Source organism: Eriocheir sinensis, chromosome 26 (genome assembly GCF_024679095.1).
Source record: "Eriocheir sinensis breed Jianghai 21 chromosome 26, ASM2467909v1, whole genome shotgun sequence".
Lineage (NCBI taxonomy): Eukaryota > Metazoa > Arthropoda > Malacostraca > Decapoda > Varunidae > Eriocheir > Eriocheir sinensis.
In genome coordinates this window covers 16,922,663-16,932,662 of record NC_066534.1, presented here as the reverse complement: position 1 = coordinate 16,932,662, position 10,000 = coordinate 16,922,663, and the positions used below count along the sequence as shown (strand labels likewise).

Here is a 10,000-nt window from a genome sequence, read left to right as displayed (position 1 = left end):
AAGGAAAGGGTAAAGGAAAGGCTAAAGGAAACAGGCATTGAGGATGAAGGGAGAAGGAAGAGGAAAATAAAATAATCTATGGCGGGTACGTAGAGGATAAAGATAAGCGATATAATGAGAATAACGAAAGGAAAGAAAAATTGAAAAGAGAGTAAGAGGAGGAAAGAGCAGGAGAGGGAGGGAGACAGGAGAACAGAGAGAGAGAGAGAGACTGGGGAGGCAAGGAGGAGTCGGAGAGAAAGATAACCCATATAGGAAAAACAAGGAAGGAAAAAAAAAAGAGGTGAAAGGCGTTAGAAGAAAAAAAAAAAAGAAGATGAAAGTAAGGAAAGTAAGGCAGAGAGAGTGAGGCAGGGAGAGGGACACAGTGGGGGCAAGAGGGGAGGCAGGGAGTGAAACAACCGATATAAAACAGGAAAGGAAGGATAAAGAGAAGAAGAGAATAAAGGAGGAAAGAAAAAGTAAAAGGGAGGTAAGAAGACAAGGTGAGTGAGGGAGGTAGGGGAGAGCAGGGAGAGACAGAGAGGGGCAGAGGGATGTAGGAGAGGGGAAGGAGAGGGAGAGGAAGCATACGAGGTGGAAGAGGGGGTGGGGAAAGAAGGGTAGCAAGGGGGGTAGAGGCAGGAAAGAGGGGGGGGGAGTGAGGGAGTGAGGCAGGAGAGAGCAGGGAGAGACAGAAGGGGCAGGGGGAGAGGAGGGAGAGGAAGGAGAGGCATACGGGGTGGAAGAGGAGGGGGGGAAGGGTAGCAAGGGGGCAAGGGGTGGCAGGGGAGAGCAGGGAGAGACAGTGAGGGGCAGGAGGATATAGGGGAAGGGGAGGGAGAGGAAAGGGAGGCATACGGGGTGGAAGAGGGGGGGGAGAAGGGGGGCAAGGGGAGGCAGGGAAGGGGTGGGCAGGTATGAGGCACTAATGAGGTAGGTTGCCACGCCTCACTTTTCAGGTGTGGTGAGGCGAAGGTTATTTTTCGAACATGTTATGATATCCGACATCACCCCCCCTTCTCTCTCTCTCTCTCTCTCTCTCTCTCTCTCTCTCTCTCTCTCTCTCTCTCTCTCTCTTTTATAGGCTCGTTTTATGTTTCTTTTAATATTTTCTACGTGTTTTTCTATTTTTTCTTTTGTTTATGTTTTGTAAGTTCTTTTATTTTCTCTTTTCTTTTTTAATATTTCTTACATTTTTTTTCCTCTCCTTTTGATGTATTCTTTCGTGTTCTCTTAATTTTACTTTCCTTTTTTGGTCATTCTTACGTTCTTTTAACTTTTCCTTTTTCATTTATTTTTTACATTCTTTTCATTTTTCTATTCTCCTTTTTATGAGGTTTCCATCGCGTTCCTTTGTGCATAAAATCATTAAAAAAAGAATCTTCATCCCTTACAGTTTGGCAGAGCTCGTAGTACTGATCTTTGGGTATTATCTATCTATTATTATTTACTATATATTTTTTTTATCAGTTATTTATCTTTAACTAATCTCCTTCATTTTTATTTCTTTATTTCATTTGTTCTTTCAATTTTGATTTACTCTCTGTACCATTCTCTCTCTCCCTTAGTCATTTTTTTGTTTTGTTTTACGCAACGAAGATGAAGCGAAGAGGATGAAATAATGATGATGATGACGATGATGGAGATGTTCGGAATGATATTTTTTCCATCCGTAGTATTCCTTAGTGATTAAAAATACTAATAAACTCTCAAAAGGAAGCGAAGTATTACAGGAAAGTTATGGAAAAATATATTACCCATGTTTTTCAAGACGTGCTCTCTCTCTCTCTCTCCCTCCCTCCTACCTCTCCTTCCCTCCCTCTCTCTCCCCCCCTCTCTCTCCTTCCCTCCTCCCCTCGTACCCTTCCTCTCTCTCTCTCTCTCTCTCTCTCTCTCTCTCTCTCTCTCTCTCTCTCTCTCTCTCTCTCTCTCTCTCTCTCTCTCTCTCTCTCTCTCTCTCTCTCTCTCTCTCTCTCTCTCTCTCTCTCTCTCTCTCTCTCCTCCTCTCCCTCTCCTCCTCTCTCCCTCCTCTCTCTCCCTTTCCTTCCTTCCCCGTCTCCCTACCCTCCTCTCTCTCTCTCTCTCCTACCTTTCTTCCCCTTCCTCCTCTCCATCCTCTCCCTCCCCTCCTCCTCTTCCTCCCTCCCTTCTCTTTTCCTTCGTTAATCTTTCGAGACATCTTTCCAATCCCCAATTTTAATTTACCATCCTCCTCCTCCTCTTCCTCCTCCTCCTCCTCCTCCTCCTCCTCCTCCTCCTCCTCCTCCTCTTCCTCCTCCTCGTACTCATTCCTTTCACGATTTTTACATATTTTTTCTTCAACATTATTCATTTTATCTTCTTTTTATCTTGTGTCTCCCCTTCTTCTTCTTCTTCCTCCTCCTTCTCCTCCTTCTCTTCCTCATTTATTTTTTCTCATATTATCTATCGTGTTTTTTTTCCTCTTCCTTTCTCCCCGTTTTATTTTCTCCCATCCTCCAGTATCATATTTCCTCCTCCTCCTTCTCTTCCTCCTCCTCCTCTTCCTCCTCCTGCTCCTCTTCAATCACGTCCTCTCATTGATCTTCCTCTTCTTCATTCCTTTCATTTTTTTTTCCTTTTCTTTTTTATTGTTTCCTCTTCCTCCATCGTCCAGTAAGATAGCTCCTTCTCCTCCTCCTCATCATCATCCTTCTCCTCCTCCTCCTCCTTCTCTTTCTCTTTCTCCTCCTGTTTCTCTTTTTCTTCCATCTCATTTTTCTTTTCTTAATAATTTTCCTTTTGATTTCTTTCATGTATTCTTTTCTTCTTTTATCCGTATCTTTTTTTTCTGTTCTTCCATTACCACAACTCCCCCTCCTCCTCCTCCTCCTCCTCCTCCTCTTCCTCCTCCTCCTCCTCCTTATCAGCGTAGAAGAACACGTAAACGCTATCTTTACGCCACTCTGGACGCTCATCAAGGGCAGGACAGTGCTGTACTCTCTCTCTCTCTCTCTCTCTCTCTCTCTCTCTCTCTCTCTCTCTCTCTCTCTCTCTCTCTCTCTCTCTCTCTCTCTCTCTCTTTGTTATTTTTATTATTATTCATCGTGTTTCTATGTCATCATTAGTCTGCGGAGGAGGAGGAGGAGGAGGAGGAGGAGGAGGAGGAGGAGGAAGAAGAAGAGGAGGAGGAAGAGGAGGGGAACTCATTTGTTTGCTCATCACGCTTTTGGTTAATTCTCTCTCTCTCTCTCTCTCTCTCTCTCTCTCTCTCTCTCTCTCTCTCTCTCTCTCTCTCTCTCTCTCTCTCTCTCTCTCTCATTTTTTTTCTTTTATTGTTTATTGCGCCGTTTTTGTTTACTGTTGGTCCAGGTGGATGGCCCCGCCCGTTAGTTGAGCGGGCGAATTTTATTTTAAGTGACGCCCTCCCCATTCACCTCTCGAACCTGTATATCCGTCTTTATCTCTCAATGTGGTAGTCTCTATTTATCTTTCATCTGTCCACAGCATTCATGTTTATACAAATCTTATAAATTCGTCTTTGTGAACTAAGAGGTGGGCTTTACATGAACTCAGTGGCTTCTAAATGATATGCTTGTAAATTCAAATGAACCCTAGTTAAGGAAAAATGACGTAACTGCAAGAATACGCCCCGCTGTCTACTCCTAACCTGTAACGATCATCAAGTGCTTTTCTCCCTCTAATATTGCCTGTCCTTCCTCGCCCTCAGCTCCTGGCCATGGTGAACGGCACAACGACATTCCTCAACACCACCGTCAACGCCTCCACCTTCGCCTACAAGCTGATGCCGCTCACGCCGGGCCACGTCTACTCCATCAGCCTCGCCGCGATGTCCAAGCTGGGCGAAGGGCCGTCCTCGCAGCCTCTCCGCCTGCAGACCGACCCGGCGCTGCTCAACCCGCTGGCCAACCGTCACGCGGGCTCGGAGGGCGTGGTGCGGGAGGCTTGGTTCATCGTGCTGGTGGGCGGTGCTATGTTCCTCCTCCTGCTGGTGCTGGTGGTGCTGCTGTACATACGCCGCGTGCACTACAAGGCCTCCCAGCTGCCCTCCCTCAACGGTGAGTACCTGGGCTGTGTTTTGGCTTCGTCGTGTAAACAGTTTGGCATTTCCTGGGGGGTTTACAGCCTGAAACCTCTTCCTGTGAGTTGTATTCGACCATTAGATGCTATTTTTGACCCCCTTTGAGGCTGGTGTCGTTTTGGAAGGCATCTGAACCTTCTGCTGATGTGTTTAGGGGCCGTAAATTTTGCAAGCTATCTGAACCTATTACCGATCAGTCTTTGGGTCAGTAAGATAGTTTTCCAAGCGATCTGAACCTCTTGCTGGCCTGTTTTTAGTGGCCATAATATTTTGCAAGCGATTTGAAGCTATTACTGATCCGCCTTTGGGTCGTAAGATAATTTTAAAGCCATCTAAACGTCTTGATGATCATACTTGGAGATGTTATGTCGTTTCGCAAGCCATCTGGACCTTTTGTTGATCCGTGTTGGGGCTGTAAGATCGTTTTTCAAGGAATCCATATACTCCACCGTGCAAGGCTATTTCCAGCTATCTTTCCCTCTCTCTGAGCTATGTCAACGCTTCATATGGTCATTCTGTAAGTCACCTAAGAGTACTTCTGGTCTGCCTGGCGAGAAATCAGAGGCGCTGAGATTCCTATTGTACACTGTCTGCCAAAACTTCTCTTCCTTGTCTCTCGGGTCAACTCAGATCACCTCATGGCTCGGTGCGGGGTGTCTGCTAGATATAGAAGACCGCGTGGTGAGTATACCGTAGGCTGCGTGTGTTTGAGGTGCGTGTGGGTAGAGGGCGTCAAAGTAGATAGTTCAAGGAGGTGGAAGGGCATGACTGTAGAGGGAAAGTTCAGGGCATAGGTACAGCTGCGCGTGGCCTCCGTGTTCATCTCCGGCACATATAATTTTGGGTGAACGTAAGATTATGTTCTTGAATTTTTTGTTTGGTTTATCGATTTCGTTCTAAGATTACGACGCTGCGGTGATCGTAATGTTTGTTTTATCTTATGTATAGCGATGTCTCTCTCTCTCTCTCTCTCTCTCTCTCTCTCTCTCTCTCTCTCTCTCTCTCTCTCTCTCTCTCTATCTATCTATCTATCTATCTATCTCTATCTCTCTATCTCTCTCTCTATCTATCTATCCATCTCTCCCAGGCAGCCAATAACGTAATAATAATGAAAAAAAAAAACTTATTTCAAAGATTTCCAATGCGGGAGATATTGAAAACCGCAGAGATGATTTGCTTCTTTTTGGGGGTCCGGGATCCTTAGCGTGACCGGCAGGATGGAAAAACGTAAATGTAGTGAGAGTTTTTGTAGATGCTGGATGCTGATTGTGGGTAGCAGTAGTAGGAGGAGTAGGCGTAGTAGTAATAGTAGTAGTAGTAGTAGTAATTATATAGTTTCAGCCAGAGTAATGCAAAGTAAAAGAAAATAGAAATAAGAAGTAAAAAAGAAAAAAGAAAAAATAATGTTGGTGGGAAAACATTGCTGACTGACTGACTGACTGACCGATCACTTACCTGCTTTCTTTCCTTCCTTCCTTCCTTCCACTCCTCCTCCCTCCTTTCCCGATCACCTATGCATGAGAAATTTGAACCTGGACCAAACTGTATGCCTTCCTTCCTTCCTTGCTTCCTTCCTAACTAACTCTGACTGACTGACTGACTGACTGACTGACTGGACTACACAACTTATCCTATACATAAAAAAAAATTGTACCCATGATAGACTACTTAAGGGGGGGTCAGCTGATTGTAAGGTCAACGCCCCAGCCACTCAGCAAACCACCCACACTTCTCCCCTCCCACGCCCCTTTCACACACATTCTCTCCCCTCTCACGCCCCTCTCAGCCACCCTTGTAACGTGTTTTAAGGTTATTTTCTTTGTTTTCTTATTGTTAATGTTGCTTTCTTTCTTTTTTTTCTTTATATATCTACTTCCCCTCCTTGCTTGATTTCCTACCTAACTTTGACTGACTACCTTACTGCTTGCCTGACTGACTGGCTGGGCGGCACAAGTTAGCCAGGGCGCCGCGGGAAGTTCGGGCGCCCACTCCGGCAGGCTCCGTGGTATCATTAGGCTGAGTGTTCCGGTGTTCGGTAATTGACGCGGCGAAAAAATTAGGAATTCAAGGCGGAAACGGAGCATGTGATGAGGAAAACTTATCATCTATTTCCAAGGCTGTGGTGGGCGAGATCGTGGTGGGGTTGGGAGGGGGGATTGTGGTGGGGGTGGTGGAGGAGGTGGGGTTTTTTTTTAGTGAGGGCCTTTTTCAGTTCGTGAGGCTTCTTTTGTTAATGTTTTTGTTGTTGTTGTTGGTATTATTGTCATTGTTTTAGTTTTAGTAGTAGTAGGCCTAGTCTCATCATCATCATCATCATCATTATCTTCATACTGGCAAAGGGAAATGGGGTAACGTTATAATCATTTCCATTATTTTTGCTATCATTCTGCACCTTTTATTTTATGTATTCCTGCCACGCCAGATGCATTGCTAGACACATAGAAGAGATCACGAACAAGCTCCATAAACTGCTAAACAGAAGCAGCATAAATAAGTTCGCTGAATCACGACGCTTTTTCATGAGCCAGCAGCAACGAACAACAGTGTGGAGGGAGGCAGGTGGTATACTACAGCATCCACATGGGAACAGAATACATTGCCAACCACCTGCTCCTCCCACTGGTGTACCCCGGGGTTGTTAGGCGAACCATCTGCCTCTATTGCTGCTCTGCCTGTCGAGGGTTCGGGAGTTAAAATTTGTCTAGTATCCTCAAACGCTTTCGTCTCTAAAAACAAATAGTTCCCAAGGCCACAAAGGAAATGTTTGAGCTTTATGAGTGTTTCCCACGTTCATGGTGTAGAAACCTTGTCAAAGTATCACTAGTCTCATAAAACTATCCATGGCAATACCAACATAACCTCTACGAAGGCCTTACCAAATGTGTGTGCGTGCGTGTGGGTGTGGGTGTGTGAGCCCCGGAATGCTGGAGTATGTCGAAATTGTAGACCCAAGTTTGGTTCATTCTGCCATCCGCCCGTCTCGCTACTCTTTCTCATGGCCCGCGGATCGCCGGCGCTCCCTTCACGGCTGTTTGTAAGGCTCTGCTCTGATGGAGGGCTCAGCGGCCGGCTTAATGATGCTCGCGACATTTCGGGCGAGCGTGTAACCAGAGGCAGAGGTGCGAGTTTGTCTGAAATACTCACTCATCAACAAGCTTTAACCCGTCCGCTGCGATTGACACGGATTTCACTTTAACTGGTAGCCTGGTAACATATAGTCCCTGAACTTTCTCTGCCTCTGTGGTGGATAGTGGAGTGTTTCTTATGTGGTACTGGTATGCTGGATTTTCCCTCCTAATGTGCAGGACTTTACATTTTTCTTGATTGAATTGTAGCAGCCACTTTTTGTTCTATTCCTGTAGCTTGGTGATGTCTTCTTGTAGGAAATTTGCGGTCAACGGGTTAAGCATTCACTGGAGAAGTATTTGACGTTAAACTACACACATGGCCACCGAATTTATACTCATCATGGCAGTCTCTCTCAAACCTTTCCTTAATTATAAAGCATCGTGTGGGTTTGTCTTTGTTGGAATATTCACTCATCATTGTGGAAGGTTTTGGGCAGTGAAATGTCATCCAGGACTCCGAATATACACTCGCCATTGAAATTATACTCAGCAGCTCACCTCTCAGAAATAGCTTAAATCTTTCTAACAATATATAATAAAAAGCAGCTTAAAACAGTTCCTCGCCTTTGTTTAATTTCATGTACTTCACTTCTAATTACTTTCTTTCTTTGCCAAGCTACCATCGGCTGTATTCCAAGCTTTCCCTTACTAAGAGATGCCAGTCTTTACCAATTCAATATATAATAAAAAGCAGCTTAAAACAGTTCCTCGCCTTTGTTTAATTTCATGTACTTCACTTCTAATTAACTTTCTTTGCCAAGCTACCATCGGCTGTCTTCCAACCTCTTCGTTATTAAGATATTTAAGTCTTTACCAACTCAAAAAATATACAACAGCTTCTAAACAGTAACTTGTCTTTGTTTAATTTCATATACTTGACTTTTAATTACTTTCTGTCTTTGCCAACCTACCATCGGCTTTATTCCAAGCTTTCCCTTACTAAGAGATGACAATCTTTACTATCTCAAAAATTCAACAACAGCAACTTCTAAATAGTTTTTCGTCTTCGTTTGAATTAAATATACTTCACTTTTGATAACTTTCTTCTTCGTCATGCTACCATCGGCTGTATTCCAAGCTTTCCCTTACTAAGAGATGACAATCTTTACTATCTCAAAAATTCAACAACAGCAACTTCTAAACAGTTTTTCGTCTTCGTTTCAATTAAATATACTTCACTTTTAATAACTTTCTTCTTCGTCATGCTACCATCGGCTGTATTCCAAGCTTTCCCTTACTAAGAGATGACAATCTTTACTATCTCAAAAATTCAACAACAGCAACTTCTAAATAGTTTTTCGTCTTCGTTTCAATTAAATATACTTCACTTTTAATAACTTTCTTCTTTGCCAAGACACCATCGGCCGTATTCCAACCTTCCCATTACTAAGAGATGTCAGTCTTTACTCTTTACCAACTCAACAAGCAACAACAACAAATTCTAAACAGTTTTTCGTCTTCGTTTGAATTAAATATACTTCACTTTTGATAACTTTCTTCTTCGTCATGCTACCATCGGCTGTATTCCAAGCTTCCCATTACTAAGAGATGTCAGTCTTTGTCACCTCAGAAACTCAACAACAGCAACTTTTAAACAGCTCTTCGGCTTAGCAGAATTCCACATATTTCACTTCTAATAACTTTCTTTTTCCCATTCTACCATCGGCTGTATTCCAAGCTACCCATTACTAAGAGATGTCAGCCTTTACCCACTCAAAAAACTCAACAACTGCTTCTTCTAAACTCATTCTCCGCATTCACATAACTCCATACCCTTCACTTCTATCACCCTTTATCTTGCCATACCACCGCGATGCTATTACTAACAAAAAAAGCTGATATAACGCTGGAAATATATAGTCGTTAACCCTTAAAAGTGGTTCATGGAAAGCTCGTATAGAGGGAACGGGGTCTGGCTGGCGGACGCTGTTGAAAGTGATGTCGAGGGAATGGCCGAGGGAGGGAGAGCTTGTAATATGGGTCTGTTTATATATTCTAGTGGTCTCTTGCTTCAGTAACTTGCTATCCAGACCACTGTAGAGGGAGGAAATTCTGTTTATTTGTGTAATTTATTTTCTTTACTTTCTCTGTTTGTTCGTTCTTTTCCTCACCTATTCTCTTGTCTTTCTCTCTCTACGTTTCATCCACTCTCCTTTTTTTCTCTTTCTCTACTATTTTCTTCCGCATGTTTCTTTAATCATCCTCTTTTCTCCATATGTTTGCCTTCTTCTCTTCCTTCTTTTTTTTCTTCTCTTCTTTCACTTAACTTTTCCTCTCCTCTCACCTCCTCCTCTCCCCTCTCTACATCTACCCCTTCCTATCTACCACCTCCCTCTCCTACCTCTCCCTTTGTCCCTCTTCATCCCCTCACTCATTCACCATATTTCCTCTTTCTATTCTCTATTATTTTTATGTTCTCTCAACTTTTCCTCCCTTCTGACTCTTTCTTCCTCCCTGTTTACCTATCTAGCTTCTTATCTCCTTCCCTTCCTCCCTTCTATCCCCTCTTCCTTATTCCCTTCATCTTTTTCCTTCCATTTACCCTTTTTCATTCCATATCCTCCCTACATTTCCTCCCTTCGCTCCCTTCCTTTTACCCTCCCTCTCTACTAACCTACCTACATCCTTACCTTCCTTCACTCTCACCTACCTGCCTACCTACCTACCTATCTTTATTTGCCTCCCTCTTTCCCTCTACCCTCTACTCTTTCATATCCTCTTCACTTTCCCTCCTTTGTCACGCGGTCTCTCTCTCCCTCTCTTTTTCCCTTCCCTCCCTGCCTCTTTTTCTCTCCACTCCCTCCCCCTCCCTCCCTTCCTCCTTCCCCCC

The 10,000-nt window shown here is 44.0% G+C and overlaps 1 protein-coding gene across 1 annotated transcript in view; it reads left to right on the top strand.

Moving 5' to 3' along the window:
- Window positions 1-10,000, top strand: part of LOC127003840 (roundabout homolog 2-like) — a gene marked incomplete at its 5' end in the record, with an annotated part of 245,879 nt that overhangs the window by 198,312 nt on the left and 37,567 nt on the right. Inside the window, one exon of the mRNA XM_050870915.1 lies at window positions 3,671-4,019. Within this exon, the coding sequence (XP_050726872.1) occupies window positions 3,671-4,019 (349 nt within the window). The remainder of the gene's footprint in view (window positions 1-3,670; window positions 4,020-10,000) is intronic.